This window comes from Terrapene carolina, unplaced genomic scaffold (genome assembly GCF_002925995.2).
Source record: "Terrapene carolina triunguis isolate 2854851 unplaced genomic scaffold, T_m_triunguis-2.0 Scaffold131, whole genome shotgun sequence".
Classification (NCBI taxonomy): domain Eukaryota; kingdom Metazoa; phylum Chordata; order Testudines; family Emydidae; genus Terrapene; species Terrapene triunguis.
This window is the reverse complement of record NW_020664482.1, coordinates 27550991-27574963: the sequence shown is the minus strand read 5'-3', so window position 1 is coordinate 27574963 and position 23973 is coordinate 27550991. Positions and strand designations below refer to the sequence as shown.

General features: G+C 42.5%; 1 protein-coding gene across 3 annotated transcripts in view; it reads left to right on the top strand.

Annotated features, from left to right (window-relative positions):
• Positions 1–23973, top strand: part of HDX (highly divergent homeobox) — a 91919-nt gene that overhangs the window by 54342 nt on the left and 13604 nt on the right. For all 3 annotated transcript variants that reach the window (XM_024195126.3, XM_024195125.3, XM_024195124.3), the window contains 2 exons: positions 4755–4901; positions 17920–18127. In XM_024195126.3, coding sequence (XP_024050894.2) covers positions 4755–4901; positions 17920–18127 — 355 coding nt within the window. The remainder of the gene's footprint in view (positions 1–4754; positions 4902–17919; positions 18128–23973) is intronic.

Genomic DNA, 23973 nt, shown 5'->3' with positions numbered 1-23973 from the left:
ATATGCAGAAAAACAGTTGTTGTGGCACAGGTGGGCCATGGAGTTTTTATAGCATGTTGAGTGGGCCGCCGAAAGAAAAAGGTTGAGAACCCCTGGTATAAGCAGCGTATAACGCAGGGTCTGGCAGAGTTGTTGACTCAGTTTGCTCACTAGGACTGCTTTTTGAAGCTAATTTTGAAGCTTTTCACCAGCAAACTGTCTCACAATCTGCTTTTCAGAATATGGATAACAAAATTGATAAATTTAATTACAGGGGATAAATATTTAGCCATCATTTGATACCTGGAAGTATAAAGCAAAGACTTGGACCAAAAAGTGACAGAGATGTAGGAGGAGGAAACAGAAGTTAAAGCAGAAGAGAAGCAAGAGATGGCTTGCAGATGCAAAGGTCTTGCTAGAACTGGGGTTCTAGGGTCTTGTGATGAGGCTTCCCCTTTCAAGGTTTTGAGAGAAACATGTGTATTTCCATTGTGATGTAAAACTTTCCTAGTAAGAACCATTTTCTATCTGAGTACTGTCTTGTGTGTAAATATATTTCTTTCCCTCCACCCTCAGATTTGCCTGTGCTATCTGGAATCCTTAGAGTGATTTTTATTTCCTATTTTGGTTGTCAGGTGAAGAAACTTGTCCCCCCTACTTCTGCCTAGAAGATATATCAGCATGCTTTTCCTTATACTTGCTCTTGAAGGAGATGTACTGTAGCAATTTAAAATACCTGATTTGACATGTAAATGAAGCAAAATGTTATATGGCTAGTGGCATCTTAAAGACTAGAGTTTTTTTCTGACAAGGAGGTAAAACTAAAACTGTCTTAAATTTCTTCTGCATGGCAGCAGTAAGTGGGGGAAAAACAAGGTTTCTGTAGGGATGTTGCCAAAGGACGTTTCCCACAGTTTTACTTTAAGACATATTTTCTTTGATCAAGTCCGTTCAGACTCCCCCCCCCCCCCCCACATGCAGCGGCCTACTAGGTACTTTGTTTCTGTTGTCTGTGGTGCTTAACAGTGACAGGGAGCAAACTACAGTAATTTGATTTCTCTAATAAAAATTCTATAAAAACAATTCTAGGAGATTGCTAACACATCATGCAGAGTGCTTATCTAGCTAGAAAGGGTCACTGTACATCTGGGTAGGGCAAAAGGAGATGGCATTGGCTGTTCAAGTATAAGCACTGAAGGACAGGCAATAGACAAGTGTGAGGTCATTGTGGCCCCCAGGAAGTAATGCCAAAATGTTCTCTCTCACTTGTCTGTCTTTACTATTCCTCTTTCATTGACACACAGCCAAGCACTCTGCTCAAGGCAGACTGGAGTCTTATTTGGCTTGCCCATCTCTACTATTGTGGTCACAACAGCAGGGCTTTTTTTTTAAACGCGCTGTGGGAAATGTCAGTGCCACAGATACATTCATCACTTTAAAATATTCTGTTTATTAATGTAAAAAAATTAAAACAAGATTCGGTACTTGGGCTGAATTGCTACTTCAGTATTTCTTAATTTGTCAGAGGGAAAACACACTATTAACGTCTGTCACAAGTTATCCAGGGAAAGAGAGTTAACACTCCCTACTTAATTCCTTCATATTTTAAAACACAAACCACCATTGTAAGTAGTTAGGGTTGCTACACACATAACCTACCTGGCTCAAACCCACAAAAGCGAGGAAATGAAAAGTTAGGTTTCTTAACAGAACTTACCCTCTATACTTTCTCTCTTCTCCCTCCCCCCGGAATCATCCTACTGTTCTCACAATTTACTGTACACTGCAACTTTAACTCTGCCCCCAATTCTCCACACCACACACCTCATTGCAAAATTAACCGCCGCTAACACTGTTAGTAGTGGATGTTTGGTCTAGCTATGTGTTGTGTTGGTGGTCAACCTGTGGAACTCCTTGCCAGAGGATGTTGTGAAGGCCAAGACTATAATAGGGTTCAAAAAAGAACTAGATAAATTTATGGAGGATAGGTCCATCAGTGGTTATTAGCCAGGATGGGCAGGAATGGTGTCCCTAGCCTCTGTTTGCCAGAAGCTGGGAATGGACGACAGGGGATGGATCACTTGATGATTACCTGTTCTGTTCATTCCCTCTGGGGCACCTGGCATTGGCCACAGGGCTAGATGGACCTTTGGTCTGACCCAGTAGGGCCATTCTTATGTTCTTATGGGTAATAGAATGCTGGCATAAGGTTGTAGGTATATACTGTTAGGTGGTTTAATTTTAGCGACAGAACCTGACGTGTCTGGCAGTGGTTGTGTTTTAGCACCTTCACCTTGAAAAAACTGCCATATTGCTCTGTTTCCTTGCAGCAAGAGAACTGTCTTCCTAGAATATTGTGAAACATTGGGAACCAGATATCTAAACTGGACTTTGAGCCTTGCTACAACTTGGAATGGTTAATTTAACTCCTGGAGGTTTTCCTTTACCTCCACCCTCCTCTTTGAGATACAGTAGTGGCTTCCCTCTTCTCTACCCCCAAGTAACAACAGTATAGGGGAGAAAGTGAAGTGGTATCAGTTCATGACCATGAACTGAATCCTTACATTGAAAGACAGCTGCATGGTTTGCTCCCAGGGATTTTTCTCCAGCAGCCCAGAGGGTCCAATCACTTAGAAGACAATCCACAAATCCTGGTTCCCTCTCCTCTGCTGTCGGCCAACTCTCAGGCAAAGACCATGTAGAACTGCCTGAGTGGCAAGTAGCTGCAGCAGTGGTTCTTATGGTATCCCCAGGAGCAGATGCAGTACTACTTTACCATCAAGGTTTTTAAAAAAAATCAGCGTAGAAGTTGAACTAGCTATGACTGGGGTTCTCAAGCTGGGGGTCATGACCCTTCAGGGGGTCATGTGGTTATTACTTGGGGGGTTGTGATCTGTCAGCCTCCACCCCCAAACCTGCTTCACCTCCAGCATTTATAATATTAAATATAAAAAATGTGTTTTTAATTTACGGGGGGCGGGGTCATCACACTCAGAGACTTGCTGTGTGAGAAGAGGTCACCAATACAAAAGTTTGACAACCGCTGAGCTATGAGCTGTCTATATGTCCCCATGTTTTTCCTGAAACATTCTTAAATGTCTTCCATCATGCACCTCCTCTTACTTTCAGCAGATCCTTCCCTTCCTTCAGTCACTGGGCTGCCCCTTATCCTCCCACAGTTCCAGGCAGGCAGAATGAGGCAGAACACCTCCAGTCATTTGTAGAAGCCCAAAACACCCCATCTTACTAGGTATAAAAAGGGGGTATTTGATCAATGGGCTTGGAAGTATCTACTCTGTCATTTTGCTCAAATTAAGTCCATAGGGAAAAAATGGAACAGTTCAGATATTTGCAGAGCCCTCAGTCTCAGAACAGAGTCCATTGGGAAGTTGGCTTTCCTCTTCCCTTTCACTTCTGAGTGGTAGATTGTGAAGAAAGGTTCTGAATTGACTGTACCTAGATGGATGAAACTGTACATAGCAAGGGAGTATTTGGAGTATTTTTTGGTAGTGAATATAATTTGTTAATACTACACTACACATATGCTGAATTACATAATCACTCTAAACAGGACATTATTTTTCTAGAAAACAGACTATATTTTGGCACACCTATTTTATATTAATTTAGCGCTGAAGTTCTTTTAATGACTCGTTAAGCATTTATTTGAAAAGGGAGAAAACAGCAGAGACTTATAACTAAAGAGGCAGATGACAATATTGGATTCTATCAAAAATCTTAGTGATAATTTTGGTTCCACTAATTTTGATGACTCATTTTAAAATTAATGTTTTAATAGCTTTTTATTTGAAAATTCTCTTCTCCTCTGACATAGAAATCTTGGTTTCAAATATATAATTCCAGTAATTGATGTAAATAATAAGTAACTAAGCATCTGCAGATGTGTTTCTGCTATCTCTTTATGTAGACTTCAAAAGTAGCTGTCTCTATGGATTCTTTGCAGGAAGAGGTGGCAAATCTATTTGTTGGCGTGAGGAAGTGGAAACAATGATTAAGATAGTTGGACTAACAAGTGTTACTGGAGCTAATGGTTTTACTTGCAGTGCAGTACAACATACATACATTTTCAATACACAACCATACAAATCAAGGAAATGGCAGGTAACCTCGAAATCATTTTCCAGTGTCCTTGTTTATATCTGTTGTCAACTATCACGTGCAGTTTTATCAAAACACATTTGGTAAATCATAAATAAAATAGTGAAAACAATTTAAACTCCAGAGCCTACCGTATAAACATAAAAGGATTCCCTTTAGGGGACTTGGAATCCTTTGAATTATGCATGTATTGTAGGTTTCAGTAAGATAAAAGGGTTCTGGAAAAAAAAAAAAAAAAAAAGAGGCAACTTGCTCCGCCCCCAAGGAATAATACGCATAATGGGGTGAAGAGAAAGTAAACAGCTGAAGCAAAAAATACCCCATGATTACTCATGAAACCTTATAAAAGTGAAATAAAGCAAATCAAATAAGGTGGAATTAAACAATGCTAACACATTTAAAACTTCCATTGGTTCTAAAACCACCGACAGAGATGAATCCCAGAGAACTCTGTGCCAATCTAATAGATTGAAAAATTGACATCTTCAGGGAAACCAATATGAGAGAATTTAAAGAAGAGAAAAGCTAAGGAAATGGAAGGCCATGAAGTGATTTTTGGTTTTGTAATTCCAAAGTACTTCGTTTGTGAACAAGGCAGTTATCACCTGAAAGCCTTTTTTTATATCTTGTTATAATCATAACTTCTTGTTTTACAGCTACAGGACCGCACGCAGTTTAGTGACCGAGATTTAGCCACTCTCAAGAAATACTGGGACAATGGCATGACCAGCCTGGGCTCAGTCTGCAGAGAAAAAATTGAAGCTGTTGCTGCAGAATTAAATGTTGACTGTGAAATAGTGCGGGTAAGAAATGTACAGTCTCTCCGTTATCTTGTTTCAGAAGCAAAAATAGCATAGATAAAAAACCTTTTAAAATTGCATGAGGTAGCCAGAAATATATTTCACATATTAAATAATGAATGGCCTGTTAAGATGTACTCTTGCTCTTTCACCAGTCTATATATAGATAAAAGCCCTCAGGTGAGGTTTTTTTTTTTATTGATCATCAGCAAGAGCAGCTTTACAAAACATTTGACATTCCATTTAGAGTGGAATTTATATAAGATTTTAAATGAGCAGGAGTATCCCAGAAGATTGAAAAGAACTAGCAATTATGATGGGACTAAAATACGAAGTGCCTCTAGGGATAAGAGAATGCTTTTGGTGTAAAATAAAAATTACGTGAAAAAAATTGATCAAAATGGGCGGGGGGAAATACTTTGTAGGAACCAGGATAAGATGTGACAAAGAGGGCAAAGGATATCCTGAGGGATGCTGGGGAATTTCCATTTAGTAGTCCACATAGTCATCAATGATTTCCTTAGGGAAGAAAAATGAATACAGTGTTGATGTGGTTGATCATTTTAGAGAGCCATGCAATGTAACTGAAGAAAATACTAAAATGATACTGGACACAGTGGACAGATGTTCCAGAGGTGTAGAGAAGATTGCAGTCCTGGGGGTATTCTAAAATATCTGGATTTCAGGATCTGTTCTACCTTGAACTTGAAATCTGGATACTACAGCAGAAGGCAGAGCTGCAGAATTGTGATCAACATGGTGGTCACATATGGGTAGAGTTTATACAGATGCATCATGCCCATGGTTTAGGAAAGTGATAATCTCTTCATTCAATACTAATGAGACTCTGCCTAAAGTAAAGCCTAGAATTCTGAGCCCTGACTAATAGAAAGTTGGGAGGAATTTAGAGCAATTAGGGATAGAGGAATTGACTTCTGAGAAAAGTTCAAAAAAATGTAATGTGTTTTGTTTGGCTGTGTGATGACTAAGGGGGAGCGCAGTTGGAACAGTTTACAAATATTGAACTAGTTTGCCAAACCAAGTGGTGGAAGTTCTTTTGCCTGACTGTTTGAGAGTAATTGGAGAAAAATGCAGGACAATATAGTGTAGAGAACAGTCTTTTATTAGCAGGAAGATGGACGTGACAAGTTACTTTGACCTTCACTTTTCATGGTTCTGACAAGTAGGTGTTAGTCACAGGATTATTTTTTTTATCTTGAGTCCAAGCTAACTGTATGATGATCTTTCATTTTAGTTAACTTGATGTTTCATCATCTTTCTTTAGGAGCTCTACTAAGCACCACAATAATGAAAATATTTATTATTTAGTTAAGTAGTGTTTATAGTTGTTTATAAACTGTGGGGGGGGCGTGCATGAAATTTTCATCATATCAGTAATAAATTGAAATATACACAAGCATTTAAAGGAATGTTTCATTTGTTGTAATTCTTGAATTTTTGGATTAAAGGCTTTTTACCATTATGTGACCAAAACATTTTTATTTCCTTTTATGTAAATTTACTTAAATCCCTTTGTGCCCTTGGAGGCACTCTAGTGTCATATTAAGTACGGACCAGTACTTGTTAAAATAGAAAACATTAGAACTGAAAAATATAGTCATGAACATTAATTCATTTTTGAAAGGTTAATTACTGAGACAGCTCTCTACATTCACATTTAATAGTGTTGGGATTTTTTTGAGCCTGGAGGTGCTAAAAGAGGGACAGGTAATACATAATACGCTGGGATTTAGGCTACTGCAAAGGTATTATCCTTTCTCAAATATTTGGTGTTTTACGCTGGTATATGGAAATGATCAGATACTGAGCATGGTACTGCACTCTTTGGAGCAGTGGTTCTTAACCTTTACTGCAGCCGCCACCCCTTTGGTTCTCAAAATATGTTCTCGCACCCCTTATCAAAAATCGTTGAAGTAGGTCAGTTCTTTAAACCTAGATGTATTTTTTGTTTGTATATTCCAGTAATTGTTAAAAAATGTATAATGTTAATAAATACGTAGGTTTGATGAAACAAAGTAGTTGTACTTACGTGCCTGTGCTTAATTTGTGTTTTCGATGATTTACCTTCTAAAAAAATCTGGCATGTCTCGCACCCCCAGAAAGGGCATCTCGCACCCCCAGGGGGTGTGTGCACCCCAGGTTAAGAACCACTGCTTTGGAGATTAGTAAATCAATATTTTTTTTAGGCATTATGGGCCCAATTATTTATTTAATAGGACATCTTGGATAGAGTATGATGGGTTAAGCCCTTTGATCCCTCAGTTCTGCAAGTCATAATATGCCGCAGGATGCCTGTGAATTGAACTCAGTGGAGTATTGTATGGGTGCAGGGGTCTGGCTGTGTGGTTTTGCTTTCAGCATCAGGCCTTGTGTTCATAAGAAGAGCATGTTCAATAATAGAAATTGTCTAGTGTATTTGACTACCATCTATGGCATTTGTAATTGGGCAGCAGTACACTGACTGTAAAAGATGGGTCTGGATGGAAGAAAGCCACTTCTTGCCTCACCCTTGTCCCTATATAGTCAAGACAAACAACTTAATCCCATCAGTAGTAATCACATTGATACCAGAGAAATTTCCCAGATTCCATTTTGTATTCCTGACCTCCTTTTGAATAAGCAAGAGTCACTCCACCATTGGAAACTGCAGGCTACATGACACTAGGGTGACCAGATAGCAAGTGTGAAAAATCGGGATAGGGGATAATAGGAGCTTATATAAGACAAAGCCCAGAATATCAGGACTGTCCCTATAAAATCGGGACATCTGGTCACCCTACATGATACTTCAAAAGTAGGGGAAAGGTCGGCTGAGGTAAACAACATAGAATTGGTGGAAAAACCAAAGTAGGGGAAAGGTCAGCAGATCATAACCCTGAGGTAAACAACAGCTGCATGCTAAAAATAGAACTGGCAGTGAGCATGGATGGAATGTTGGCAGTGAGCATGTGCAGTAAAGATCTTCCTGTAAGATATTATCAAAGGTGTCTAAAAAGTTCTGGCAGGATAGTCAGCGTGTCAGTGGGCTGATAGGAGGAGAGAGTAGGAGCTGACAGGCAAGAAGGATAGAGAAGAAGAGCAAAGCTTGCCTGAGCAGTCTGTTGACAGCAACAGCAGAGTATCCTGCCTGGTCCAGCAGCAGTGGGAGAAGAAGTAAAAACAACACAGCAGCAGAGGGAAGCAGACAGAGAGTTCAGGAGAAACACTCAGCAAGCGTGGAGTAAGTCTGTCAGACAATATTATAGGATAATCTAGTGTAGTGAGTAACTGTGTGTATGTGTGCGCTTGGGTTAATAAAGATGTGTGTTTGTGTTGTGCTATTTGTAAAGAGAATGTATATATGTAAGATTTAAAGAACATTTAAAACTGCTGTCAGCAACCTCTGAAAAACTGATCACCGTAAGCAGGGCGCATCACTTAGGATCATCTCAACTGTAAGGCAATATGGTTTGGGGTGTTCTTTAACTTGCTATAAGACATTTGTGTTTTAGATTATTATTGTATTAGGGATTATTATTTGCACCAATAAAAAGGTGCCTTGTTTTGAAAAGAACACTGTCTTTGTGTCAGTCATTTATCAGAAGCCTGTGTCTGTGTCCTCCAGGTATTTCCTTAGCCACCCTGGAGACCCATATGTCAGGAAAACAGATTGGTTAGTAGGTGAGCTATTCTAGGGGTACCCTAAATCTGTTTTTGGGGTAACATCATCTGGAATGCACTGCTCTTAATCATACAACAGTTGAGCAAACTCTGCTCTACTTTACAACCATAAACAAAAGAATGTATATTTTACCAATTCCTGATTGTACCAGTAGGACTGAGATGGCTATCAGTCCCTCTTCCTCATCAAAAAAATGTGTCTATATGTGTTAGGGTTTTGAAGGTGCTGTGATATGTAAACACCAGTATAATTGATGTGACAATTACAAGTATTTTTCAGCACAGACCTAGTGTTCCTATGTGTATAAATCTTCTAGGCCTAACAGTACACCACTCTCCAAATTTAAAAGGAGATAAGGCAATTGACGTGGTATTGCTACTGGGTCAATACATGGACATTTTAAAATGGAAGAAAACTTTCACCATAACCAGCAAACTTCTGAAAGCCCTTTTCAAATGTCCTTCATATCAGAACAACAGAAGTTATCATTTAGAGGTTTTTTCAGGAACAGGGCCTAGCTATGAAAGGCACAAATCATGAAAGATTGGAGGCTGGCAGCACTGCAAGGGTAGAGATTTTTTTTAAGATTGTTTAACAGACACAGATTTGCGGTCTATGCCTTCATTTAAGTCGGGTGTCAGAACTGTGTGTTTAACCTTAGCTGGTGACTGCGTGTTTGTTTCTTAAAATATTGTTTTCATTGAGCACATTGTTTAGAGTAGTACTTCTCAGCCTTAACTATTGGCTAACAAAGATTTTATTTGGGAGTAATTCCTGTAATCAATGAATTAATAATTTAATTGGTTACATTGTTTCAAAAAAGTAAGTACCAAACTTGCATCATAGCACTCAGGTATAGTTACATGAAACTAAAACAAATATTCCCTATGTTCTTTCAGTTTGTGAAGAAGTGTGATCAAAATTAATGGTTCAATGTACGTACACAATTTTCACATTTTATGTCTTTTTTTTCATTTTACTTTGTTTTAATTTTATTCAGTTCCCCTCCCCACAGCTTTACCCCCTAGCAGTAGGTTTTTAAGGGGGATCATTTTTTCTTAATGATTTGTCCCCAACAAGAAATGTTGTTCTGGAAATGCACACATACGTGATCTATAAGCATGGTCCCATATATAATTAGAATTCTTTAGTGCAAAGAATATGAGGAAAATCTATTGCTTTTTCTTTCTCACATAAGAATGACATTTCACCCCTGTGCACCATCAAATTCCATCAGATTTAGTCCTTTCAGGTTCAATGGTTTAGTTTGTCCCCTGGCTCCAGTGCTTCCAAAGGGATTGTGGTCACATAGAGTGACTGCAGGCTGTACATTAATCTTACATATGTTTTGACACCCCCAGATGGCCTTTCATGGATTTTCAAGGCACCAGAAGCAATGCTGGTTATTTTGTGGTATTCTCAGACACGTGAACTCTGTACCAAAGCCTCATTAAATTGTCCAATACTTCTTTAATTTCTTTTTTGATTAATTACCTAGCTTTTTGAGTCTAATTAGAAGTTTGTTTGTTTTTAATCCTCCTTCTCTTGACTAATTTATTCATTCATGCCAAAGTTCAGTGTTTTACATTAGAAGAGCTTTCATGGTGATGACCTGGGCTCTTAGACATCTGAATGTCTTGGGAGCACAAGGCTGATGACTAGGAAAAAAAAAAACCTTCTTTGCACAATTTCATAATCAGAAATAATTTGAGGAATAGAGGACAGATGCATGACAAAGGGGTTTTGTAAGTAATTAAAGTTTGCATTCTTTGTAGAGTGTTGATTTGAGTTTTTCAAGGAGATAGTATAATGAAGAAATTCAATTAGAATATGTTTTTTAGATCAGTATTCCTCCTTGGGGTGAAGCCAATTGGTTTATGGAAAAGAGAAATGTATATATTTAGGTGCATTTCTCAATGCACTGCTCCAAAATATTCATTATAGAGTGGTGTTTGCTATAGGAAAGCCTGTAAATACATGGCATATATTTTCTTTTCTAATTTTAAGTTTGGATTCCACAGAAGTAGATACATGTATTTCAAGGGGCATGTTCAACGTACAGTAGTGAATGCACGGTTCTATTTTGGCAGAATTTTGAAAGCAGAAATGACACATCAAAAAGAAAAATAAACAATCTGCCTTGTCCATATGTTCCAATAACTTCTTGCTGGATTTTTTTCAGTAATTCACTGTGATCGGGAATAAAGAGGCAGACTCACTCTTAAATAAAGGAAAGATAAATTGTGGTAATGTTGCAGAAACCCTACAGTAGTTAGCACCATGCATTGCTGCCATAAGCGTAAGGAAGTTAAAGATATGGCAAATTATTTTATGAGAAAATCCTTAACTTCAAATTATACTCACTGTGTTTAAAATGCTCTAATTTGCCCATTTTTGGAACTATTGTACGTTCTTTATTATGAAAATGTAGATTAGGGGAAGGGTCATATTATCCAAGAGCAAGGGATCATCAGAAACAATGTGAAGAGTAAACAATTTTAACTTTTTAAAGTAGTTTTGTTTCAAAGGTAATTAATTTTGAAAAAAGCTACACACAGCATGGCATAGTCTTGTAGGTAAAGCTGGTATCCCTGTCTGTTATTAAAGTTGCCGGACACTTTGCATTATAAGAAACTGAAAATAGGGTCTTATATCTTCGTAAAACTTTAACACTTTGGGCTCAAATTTTCCATGCTGGGTGTCTTCTTCAGGTTTTTTCTATTTTTATTTATTTTTTTTTTTATTTCAGCCAAAACAGTTGAGCTGTTTCTGAGAATGAGGCAAGGAAAAATACATTGGCAAAACAATGTTAAAAAATTCTGGCAACTTTTTTTTTTTATGCTTTAGTACCCCCATGCTTTGGAGCCAGGACTTGAAATTTATCATGGGATGTGCCTTTTCCATCTCTGTGAAAATCTGCCCGATTTTGGACAAATAATAAACCTTTGAAGTAAATCCCAATTGCACATGTTCATTAGAGACTTCTTGATTATAGCTGCTAAAAATATCTGAAGATTCTATCTTCACTGATCATGTTACAGTGCCTCTCAGCTCCTAGTGCTGACCAGACTCTGCCTGTGCCTTCCACACAAAGCAGCTGAGCGTGCTCCATTCCCTCACAGCTCATACATCTGACCAGACTCTGCCTGTGCCATCCCAAAGTCAGGATGGAGCTGGGCATGGGAACTAATCCCAGAGACCTTGTGTCTCCTGTGCTTTCAGTGACTCCCCTGATAACACCCAGGTAGCATGGAGGAAGAAGTTGTCTGATTTGAATACAGAGGAAACAACAAGCCAGATTTTGGAGGGGAAGAAGAGGAGTGGAGTGGATTGGAATAAGAAATTTGGTTGAGACTGGGACTGGAGAGGCAAGAAACAGGGACTGGCTGGATGTGGAGACCAAGACTGTGAGCTCGAGGAGAAGCTGGGACTGGTTGGGCAATGAGACTGGGATGAGGAACCAGTTTGGGGAGGAATGGAGGTGATGGGAGATTAAGTGGGAAGAAAGACTGAGACTGGCTGAGACATTGAGATAGGGAGGGGTTGTAAAGGGATGACCAACATTGGATGCAGAGCCTGGGTCAGAGACTGAGTCTGAGAGCCAATGTGGGTGGGGAGGGAAGAGACAGATCAGACAAGAAGCCACGGGCAACCTTAATTTTGGCATTTTTAAATTTTGAATGCTTAACTTTGCAATCTTAATAATGTTCTTTTAATGTTTTTGTATGTAATTTAGGAAAAAGAATAAGCATGTCTCTTACCATCTATCTGGTCATACTTGTATACTTTTAAGTGTAAATCTTTATCTGCTGAGAGGTGTGGTGACTTGGGGTATGTCTACACTATGAAATTAGGTCGATTTTATAGAAGTCGATTTTTAGAAATCAATTTTATACAGTTGATTGTGTATGTCCCCACTAAGTGCATTAAGTTGGCGGAGTGTGTCCTCACTACCATGGCTAGCATGGACTCACGGAGTGGTGCACTGTGGGAAGCTATCCCACAGTTCTCGTAGTCTCCGCTGTCCATTGGAATTATGGATTAAGCTCCCAATGCCTGATGGGGCAAAAACATTGTCGCAGATGGTTTTGGGTACATGTCGTCACTCTCCCCTCCTTCTCTCCCTCCGTGAAAGCAACTGCAGACAATCATTTCGCGCCTTTTTGCCTGGGTTAGCTGTGCAGACACCATAGCACAGCAAGCATGGAACTCGCTCAGCTCACCGCTGTTGTTGCGAGCATTGTAAACACCGTGTGCATTATACTGCAGTATGTGCAGAACCTGGCTAAGAGACGGTACCACAAGGACAATTGTGATGAGGACATGGACACAGACGTTCCTGAAAGTACGGGCTGTGGCAATTGGGACATCATGGCAGAAGTGGGGCTGGTTGATACAGTGGAACGCCGATTCTGGGCCCGGCAAACAAGCAGAGACTGGTGGGATGGCGTAGTGTTGCAGGTATGGGATGATTCCCAGTGGCTGCGAAACTTTCACATGTGTAAGGCCACTTTCCTGGAACTCTGTGAGTTGCTTTCCCCCGCCCTGAAGCGCAGGAGTACCAAGATGAGAGCTGACATGACGGTTGAGAAGCGAGTGGCGATATCACTGTGGAAGCTTGCAACGCCTGACTGCTACCGGTTAGTCGGGAATCAGTTTGGAGTGGGCAAATCTACTGTGGGGACTGCTGTGATTCAAGTAGCCAATGTAATCACTGACGTTCTGCTATCAAGAGTAGTGACTCTGGGAAATGTGTAGGTCATAGTGGATGGCTTTGCTACAATGGGTTTCCCTAACTGTGGTGGGGCGATAGACGGAACGCATATCCCTATCTTGGCATCGGACCACCTTGCCAACCAGTACATAAACCGCAAGGAGTACTTCTCAATGGTGTTGCAAGCACTGGTGGATCATAAAGGACGTTTCACTAACGTCAAAGTGGGATGGCCGGGAAAGGTGCATGACGCTCACATCTTTAGGAACTCCGATTTGAGCAGCTGCAGGAAGGGATTTACTTCCCAGATCAGAAAATGACTGTTGGGGATGTTGAAATGCCAATAGTTATCCTTGGAGACCCAGCCTACCCCTTGTTCCCATGGCTCATGAAGCCATACACAGGCACCCTGGACAGGAGTAAGGAACAGTTCAACTATAGGCTGAGGAAGTGCAGAGTGGTGGTAGAATGTGCCTTTGGATGTTTAAAAGCTCGCTGGCGCTGTTTGCTAACTAGGTTAGACCTCAGCGCAACCAATATTCCCATTGTTATTACTGCTTGCTGTGTGCTCCATAATATCTGAGAGAGTAAGGGGGAGACGTTTATGGCAGGGCGGGAGGTTGAGGCAAATCGCCTGGCTGCCAATTTTGAACAGCCAGACACCAGGGCGATTAGAAGAGCACAGGTAGGCGCGCTGCGCATTTGAGAGGCTTTGAAAACCAGTTTCATGACTGGCCAGGCTACGGTGTGACAGTTGTGTGTGTTTCTCCTTGATGTAAACCCGCATTCTTTGTTGATTTTAACTCCCTGTAAGCCAAGCAACCTCCCTCCTTCAATCACAGCTGGCAAAGGAAATAAAGTCACTATTGTTTTGAAACCATGCATTCTTAATTAAAAAAAAAAAGGGAGATGACTGATAAGGTATCCCAAGTGGGGTAGGGTGGGGTTGGGGAGGAGGGAAGGACAAGGCCACATTGCTTATTGTAGCCACACTATAAATCAAAACTGTTTGAATGACAGCCTTCTGTTGCTTGGGCCATCCTCTGGAGTGCAGTGGCTGGGTGCCCGGAGCCTCCCCCCGTGTTCTTGGGCGTCTGGGTGAGGAGAACATGGAACTTGGGGAGGAGGGCAAGCAGTTGTACAGTGGATGCAGTGGCGGTCTGTGCTCTTGTTGGCTTTCCTGCAGCTCCACCAGATGCCTGAGCATGTCCGTTTGCTCCCCCATTAGCCTCAGCATTGCATCCTGCCTCGTCTCATCGCACTCACTTAATGCTTTCCTAGACTCTGCCACTGAATGCCTCCATGCATTCAGCTGTGCCCTATCAGTGCGGGAGGACTGCATGAGCTCGGAAAACATGTAATCACGAGTGCGGTTTTTTTCGCCTTCTAATCTGCGATAACCTCGGACAGAGATGATAGGGGGAGCATAGAAACATTTGCACCTGTGGGGGGATAAAAAGGGAGGGTAAAATTTAAGATGACACATTTCTGAGAACAAAAGTGAGACTCTTTCACAGTGAATCAAGCAATTCACAGCAGACAGCACATGTGCTTTAGGTACAAGATTGCATTTTGCCTTTTATATTGAGTGCCTGTTGGTATGGTGACACATCACACACGGCTGGGCAACAGAATTCGGTTTCCAGGCAGCCATGGTAAGCCAAAGGGTATGCGGATTTGGCTTCTAACGCCTTCATAACATGTGGGAATGTTTTCAAATTGCGGCGCCCTCCTTTCCCATAGCAAGCAATGCCGGTTGGGTTTGCCATTTAAAAGGAGGAGCTGTGGTTTTCGGGTGGATGTGCAGCACACTCCTCCTCCCACCCTGCCGCGTGGCTATTTGAGATGATCCCTTCACCTCTCTCCCCGCCGTGTGGATAGTCTCAGGGATGATCCCTTTTAGCCAAACACAAACAGCCCAGCATGAATGGGATCCTTTTACTGTTCCCTTACAAAAATTCCCCTATTTCAAACAGGTGACCAGGAATGATATCACTCTCCTGAGGCTAACACAGAAAGATATAGACCGAATGTTGCTTCAATGTGACCAAAACGCAGGACCATTCGCTGCCATGCTTTGTGCTGCAATGATTCCAGACTACTTGCTACTGGCTTGGTGTGGTAAAGTGTCCTACCGTGGAGGACGAAATAAGGCAGCCCTCCCCAGAAACCTTCTGCAAAAGCTTTCAGAGTACCTCCAGGAGAGCTTCATGGAGATGTCCCTGGAGGATTCCCGCTCCATCCCCAGACACATTAACAGACTTTTCCAGTAGCTGTACTGGCCACGAATGCATCCCAAGTCTTCAGGGCAAATCAAACATTAAACACTATTGCTTTTAAACCCTGTACTGTAGTTACAAATGTGCACTCACCAGAGGGGCCTTCTCCACCTTCAGGTTCGGGGATCCCACCTTGGGAGGGTATTGGCTCCAGGGTGATGAAAAGGTCCTGGCTGCCGGGGAGAATGGATTCACCGCTTGCCTGCTGCACATTCTCCTCCTCCTCCTCCTCTTCCTCATCCACAAAATCCTCCTCCGTGTTGTGTGAGACTCCCCCCTTGCAAGTGTCCACGGACAGTGGTGGGGTAGTGGTAGGATCCCCCCGTAGAATGCCATGCAGCTGATCATAGAAGCAACATGTATGGGGCTCTGACCCAGAGTGACTGTTTGCCTCCTTTGTCTTTTGGTAGGTTTGCCTGAGCTCCTTGACTTTCACGTGGCACTGTTGTGTGTCCCTGTTGTAGCCTCTGTCCATCATGCCCTGTGCGATTTTGGCATATATATTAGCATTTCTTCTTTTTGATCGGAGTTCTGCCTGCACAGATTCTTCTCCCCATACAACAATCAGATCCAGTGTCTCCCATTCGCTCCATGCTGGAGCTTGCTTACGATTCTGTGAGGACTGCATGGTCACCTGTGCTGCTGAGCTCGCCACGCTGACCAAACAGGAAATGAAATTCAAAAGTTCCCGGGGCCTTTCCTGTGTATGTAGCTAGTGCATTGGAATTGAAAGTGCTGTCCAGAGCGGTCCCATTGGAGCACTCTGGGATAGCTCCCAGAGGCCAATAACGTTGATTTGCGTCTGCACTACCCCAAATTCGACCCAGCAAGGTCGATTGTAGCGCTACTCCCCTCGCTGGGGAGGAGTACAGCAATCAATTTTAAGAGCCTTTTAGGTCGACAGAATGGAGTTGCTTGTGTAGCTCTATATAAAATATATAAAATCGACCTAACGCAGCTAAATTCGACCTAACCCTGTAGTGTAGACCAGGGCTTGGATTATGTGAAAGGAATGTAAGGTTGTGTTGTCTGATTTTAAGTCACCTTTAAGATTACTTGACCCTGAGACTGCCCAGGTTCCTGCATAGTTTGGAGTGGCCTAAAGGTTGCTCTCAACACACATAGAATCATAGGACTCAAAGGGACCTTGAGAGGTCATCTAGTTCAGTGCCCTGCACTCAAGGCAGGACTAAGTATTATCTAGACTGGGGTGGGCAAACTTTTTGGCCCGAGGGCCACATCTGGGTATGGAAATTGTATGGCGGGCCATGAATGCTCACAAAATTGGGGGTTGAGATGTGGAGGGAGTGAGGGCTCTGGCTGGGGGTGCAAGCTCTGAGGTGGGGCCAGAAATGAGTTCAGGGTACGGGGGGGGCTCTGGGCTGGGGCAGGGGGTTGAGGTGCAGGTGGGGGAGTGAGGGCTCTGGCTGGGGGTGCGGGCTCTGGGGTGCAGGAGGGTGGGAGCGAGGGGTTTGGGTGGTGGGAGGGGGATCAGGGCTGGGGCAGAGGGTTGGGGCGCTGGAGGGTGTCAGGGGTGCAGGCTCGGGGCGGCACTTACCTCAAGCAGCTCCCAGAAGCAGCAGCATATCCCCCTCCGGCTCCTACATGGAGGCGTGGCTCTGCGCACAGCCCCATCCGCAGGCACCGCCCCTGCAGCTCCCTTTGGCCACGGTTGCTGGGCAATAGGAGCTGCAGGAGCAGCGCTTGAGGCAGGGGTACCGTGCAGAGCCCCCTGGCTGCTTCTGTGCATAGGAGCCAGAGAGGGGACATGCTGCTGCTTCTGGGAGCCGTGGGAAGCCACGGGACACGTGGAGCGGGCAAGCCCCGGAGCCCGCTCCCCAGCAGGAGTTTGAGGGCCAGATTAAAACGTCTGAAGGGCCAGATGCGGCCTCCAGGCCGTAGTTTGCCCACCCCTGATCTAGACCATCCCTGAGAGGTGTTTATCTAACCTGCTCTTAAAAATCTCCAATGATAGAGATTCCACAACCTCTCTGGGCAATTTCACTGACAACTCCTCCTAAAGGCTATTCTTACAACAGTGGAAAGCCAAAGCATAGTGGTGCTCTGGCTCTGCCCAGTTTTCTCTGGCTATGTCCTCTTTGTGGAGGGGAATGAGAGAGAGCTATACCACTGGAGGATTTACAATATGCTGTGGGAAATCCCAAGGTGGCCAGCTCCACTATATTTTGGGCTGCTTTGTTCCACTGGCATGTGGTAGAGCAGGGAAAATTGGGCCAAGTATCTTGCCCTCTCCTTGTCACACAGAAATGTTCATTACTCATGGTTTTAGGACTGTGACTTTTGTTACTATTTCTGATATCATCCATTTTTATTTCTCTCTATAAGACTTGGATTGGGAATCGAAGACGAAAATATCGTTTAATGGGGATTGAAGTCCCACCCCCTAGAGGAGGCCCTGCTGATTTCTGTGACCGTCCTGAATCTGTTGCTAAATCAGCACTTACTCCAGGAGAGGAAACTGCTACTGAAGTGGGAGATGATAATGATAGGAATGATGAAGTATCAATCTGCTTATCTGAAGGAAGTTCACAAGGTATTTGAAACTGCAATTGCACTGTTTTGTTAATTATATTTTGCAATTTGTGTGCTTTTCATCCCTCTCTGGTGTGGACATTCTGAAGTGTTTGAAACAGTTGCTTTTTTTACCTAGGAAATGAACAGCTTTCTGAAACTCAAACTAGTATTTTTAAAATTACAGTCATTTGGCATTGTCCTTGCCAAGGTGGCGGAGGCAAGTTTTTGAGCTATTATGTAGATTTATACAAACTGTAATAAGAGCACCCATTCAGCGCTCTGAGCACTCTTTAACAATTTATTTTCTAAAACACTAAAATAAGTAGACCTGTCAGTTCCTCTTGATCAGTGGTTCTCAACCTATTTACCATTGTGGGCCGCATATGCAGCTCTCTGTGTGTTATGTGGGCCACATCCACACAATATATATATACTACTTGTAGATCTAAAAAAAATAAAATAAGGTTTAGTATTTGTTAATGACAGCAGTATGATTCAAACTGATATAGTACCTTTCATTTCAACACTGGCAAATGTTTACCAAGAGCATTTTAAATTAGCAAAATAAGTCAAAACATTAACTGTTAAAATGAATTCATTTACTGTAAGCGTGGCATGGTATGGTGTATTGCCACCCTCCCTTCCTCGCTGTTGCTGGCAGCACAGCTGCGGAGCCTGCCTGCAAAGATGGCGCCCCCCCCCCCAGAGACCGCGCCCCTTCTCCAGTGCTGAGTGCCGACCGCCCCCCCGCTCCCCGGGCCTCTCCCCTCCTTCATCCAGTTCCCCACCCAGCCCCCTCAAGGACAGCCCCCCAGCACTGAACCTTCCCATTCAGGGACTGTGCCCTAGTATCTAGCCCCCCATCCAGGGACTGCCCCCAGCCAGCAGTCCCCAACCTAGAGTCTGTCCCCCATGCACCGGCTGCACCCCCCTGCATCCTCCTCTCTGTGCAGGCTGGTCTCCTACCTCAGCAGTAGCTCAGCTGCCCAGCCCGCCCTCCCCACCTGCCACTGTGGTCCTAGTGCTGGGGAGCCTACTCTAGCTGGGGGTCAATGGACCTGCAATCTTGCAGAGTCTGGGGGGCCTCCTGCCAATGCTGCTGGGCCCAATCCTGAGGGAGGGGGCTGACGCTGGGCCTAATCCTGCACTGCCCCATTTTTGCACTCCCCTCCTGCTGGCTCTGTGCCTGGGGCGGGTGCCGCTCCCGCTCCGCCCTAGTTACGGCCCTGAGAATGTCACATGGGCCACAGCTGTGTGCTCATTGGGCTGCAAGTAGGTTGAGAATACCTGCTCTAGATCAACTCAAATACACAATCATGTTGTTTAACTAGAGTTACAACACAACCAAAACAGGTCCTGTCCAAACATACCTACAGTAGTATTAAAGCCTCTTTAAACAGCCTGGTAACAATGCAGAGAATTAGGCAGTAAAGTCAGTAGCACTGGGCTGTTTAGAGGGCACCTAAAGAGTGTGTGTGTGTGTGTGTGTGTGTGTGTGTGAATTTGTTTTCCCACCCCTGCAATTTCATGAGTTTGAGTGTTAAATGGGAATTAGACGATCAACTCATTTGCTCTGTCTCACAGAATAGAATGACCAAACCCAGTCTTCTGTGCCACTTTTTTAAATTAAAACTCTGGGCCCTAAAGGAGATGAACTGTCACCTTTGCACGTTTCACTGGCTTCAAAAGTTGAACTAATTGCTCCCAGCGCTTCTGATTAGAAGTGATCAATAAACCCTGGGCTCGCTAAACTAAAAGGAAGTCTGTTTTAGTGCACACTGTTGCAGTTTTGTATGCCACATATGATCTTGTCAATTTGTTTGAATGTTATAGAGGAAAGAGTTAGAGACATTAAGAACTGTTGGGAACAAACTTGTGATGTCTTTGTCAAATTCAACTATAAATAGAATAAGATGATACAGAATTGGGTAGAACTGATTGAAATCCAAGGAAGATGCCAAAGTACGAGAATCCTTGACTTGCCTGAGGGAGAAGGAACTGGTCCAGTAGGATGTTTATTTAAAAGAAAAAAAGTGAATGTTATGCCATTTAAAGTGAAGGATGACTCAATATTTATTGAGCGAGGCCTTTTGAAGCTGAACACAGAGCTGTAAGGGATCCGGGCAAGGAGAATATGATTATAATAAAGCTTATGGAGCTATGGACAAACACAGGATTTCCTTAGTAACAAAAATGAGAGATTTTTATATTCAACATAAAGATTATTTTCCTACCAGCCACAAACCAGAAAGTAGTTCAAAATAGGTTAGGAGGCAGTAAAGAGAACCTTTATGGAAAATTAAAATGGATTCATTAAGAATAAGTAAACTATTTTATTAGACCCTCCCCAAGTCTGTGGAAAAGCTGTTGGACTAAATTGCAACTAAAACCTTAGTTATAGTAGTGGACTTTGACTCTGATCATCCTTAAAACTGGAATCTATTTGTATGCCAAAATGATTATTTCAGTTTTATTATTGGGTTGCAGACATTATTTCTTCTATTGGCACTGACTGTCACTTAGCTTTGAGTCTCCAGTCTGCTAAACCCATAATAAAGACTTTATGAGAGGAGAGAGAGAGGCTAATTATATCAATGAGGGTTTGAAAAAAGAGCTGACACTCCTGGAGAAGATAAGTAGTCCAGAATTACACACAGCAGCTGTTTTGTCAGAGCTGTGTAATCACCCTTTTAACTTCTTTGGAAAATACAACTATAGGTTCCAAAAGGACATTCAGAGAGTTGAAAAGAACTACTCCTGGGGGAATTCTGCACCAAAAAATTAAAAATTCTGCACACAATATTTTAATATTCTGCATATTTTATTTGTCAAAATAACACCATATAATCACACCAGTTTCAGTTATTTTTGGTCATTTATTTCAAAATACCCGTCAGCAAGTATGTCTATAACAATAGAGACAACGAAAAAGATTCAGGAAATGTTTTTTGACAAATAGATTCCTTACTAGGCATATTAATACAGAACTCCGAGTAATAATTCATTTAAACTACAATACAGAACTGTATTTCCTGCACTGCTCAGAAGCCGTGCAAAGGCTTGGTGGAGTCAGGGGTAACAGAGGAGCTGAGGGAGTGGGAAGTGTAATTGCTGGGAAGGAGCCTGGGTGTGAACTTGGGGTTGTTGGTTATGGGTGGGAAAAGTATGGAACAGATTTTTTTGGGGGGGGGGGGACAGGGAGGGTTTGTTAGGGAGCGTCCCCCATGCAGATCCTGGTTAACCCCTAGCCTTTCCGATTCAGTCAGGCACATCTGCCCCGTCTCTGTGTCCCTGCTCCCCCATGTGTCTTTGAACCCCCTGCCCAAATGTGTCCCTCCACTCCCATTCAGACAGCCACTCCCCGCATCCCCATGTGGCCCGGCACCCCCTCCCCCAATCCCCATGTGGCCCTGCACCTCCCTCACCCCTGTGCTGTGAAGAAGGCACTACAGGCTCTTTCTCTTCCTTAGCTAGCCAGGAGCGCTGGCTCTGTTCCAGCGCCACAGTGCCCTCTGGTAGGAAAAAGGCCAAACTGCATCAACTTTCAAACATAAGTTATTTTCTGCTGAGGCTGCTCTGGGCTAGCACCATAGCGCCCTCTAGTGGGCAAAAGGCAGAACTTCAATCTCTTTCTAGAGAAGCTATTTTCTGCCAAAAAAAATAATATATGCGTGGCACATGAATTATGCTCACGTGCAATGGTTCAAAATTCCCCCAGAAGTAAAAGAACTAACTAGGTAGGTGAAATAAGTGGAATGAAGCTGGTGAGGGCTGCTCCTCTTTAAAAGTAGCTGATGAAAAAACAAAAATCAAAACCATAACTTGATGCAAAATTAAGGGTATATACTTTATCAAAATCAGAAAATGGAAAATGTTAGGGTTCACTAGTAACATTAACTGGCACTTTTGTCCATACTATGTTAGTTATATCCACATTAGGTGTAAATTGGTGCAGCTCTGAGGTCAGTGAGCTGTGCCAATTTACACTAATTGAAGAACTGGTTCTTCATGCTGGAAATTTGGATTCACTGGTCAAACTAAGCAAATGGTGACTGTTGAGATTACAGGGCAAGCTACGCTTTAGAGCCTTTTTCAGTCCCCCCTCATGTGCACCCCTCTGGTGACAGCTTTTGCTTCCTTCACCCTTCTCTGGGTGGAACCATTTGGTCCTACCACCCTTAGACTAGATCTCTGGACTGCAGCCCAACTGTTTACCACCAGTGGTAAATTGACAGGCTCAACTGCTTTCAGCACCTGCAAGAACTTTCTCCAGAAGCCTGTGACAAGCAGGCGATTGAAATGACACAAAACAGCTTCATCAAAACAAAATATTAATGCTACATTGCAGTCAGAGAAGTGAGTTAAAACAACAAAAGTCTGTGAGCCAATTAAATATCCAACTGGTAAAACTGAGATACATATCCTATTCATATAAAATAATACAGATGTCTCCCTTGTTTTTCACAATGACCCTGGGGTAATTCAGGGCCCCAAAGGAGCTATGCGGCTTCCTGAACTGAAGCGGCTGCCTTGCACAGATTCATAGTTACTGTGAATGTATGTCTCTGCAATTAGAGCAGTATGAATTAACTGGGAATATAGGGATTGCCATGCAGGTACAAACCAAGGAGCCATCCAATCAGCTGTTCTGTTTAAAAATAGTCAAGCCAGATGCCACCAAGAAAGGCAAGAAATCCTGCTAATACACCTCGGTATACAATATAAAAACAGTTGGTAGGATTTCTTTCTGATATTGTGGAATTGCTGGAAATTGGCTTGTGCCCTGAAGTGTGATTGATTGATAACCTTTCTAATTTTGTTCTAAATATTACTGTTGCAGATGTTTGTTCTTGTTTTATATTAACGTCTAATCCTTTTCTGAAATATACTAAGCTATTTGCTTAATTAATAACCTGTGCAACTATCAAAGGCTAACTTATATGACCTATGTTTTTAACATACTGTGTTTGATGAAAGTGGCTTGGTATAATTACAAAGCTAGAAATTGTTCCTTCTCTTATAGATGACATTTCCTGTACTTGAATCTGTAGCTTTGCTTATGTAGTTTAATGAGTTAGGCTCTTTCCCCTTTTCTATAACATTATTTCCCAGCATTAAAACACATGTAGGCATACAGTCATTGCATTACAACATGAAACCTCAGATCAATATCTGTTGCAGTGGTTTCTCAGTCTGGAATCCGTGGATCGCTGCATTGTTGAAAACTACCAGGTAGTTGGAAGAGATTCTTTAATCACATTGCTGAAGCAACTGTCAGTCTTCATTCAGTGGCCCTTCCTGTTAGTGATAGCCTTGGCCAGGATTCTCTTTGAATTTCCGGAGATACTGGGACCAAGCCCTGGTCTACACTAAGAAATTAGGTTGGTATAACTACTTTGCTCAGGGATGTGAAAAATCCACACCCATGAGCGATGCATTAAACCAGCCTAACTCTGGGTGTAGGCAGCGCTGGGTTGACAGGAGAATCGCCCATCGACCTAGTTACCGCCTCTCAGGGGGGTGGATTACCTACGCCGACAGGAGAACCCCTCCCATCAGCATAGGTAACATCTTCATTGAAGTGCTGCTGCAACATACTAAGTGTCGACAAGCCCCAACTAAACAAAACAAAGAAGTGCCATTTAATGTCTTTTTCAAGAGATTCTTTGATGTAAATTCAACCAGGATTAGATTTGTAGATGATGTTAAAATTGGAAAGATATCAAAAGTGTAGGAGGACAGAATCAAACTGCAGAATGTTTTAGGGTATGTCTACACTTAACCCGCTGCAGTGGCACATGGGTTCTGCCATTGGCATAGGTAATCCAAGACATGGTAGCTAGGTTGATGGAAAAATTCTTCTGT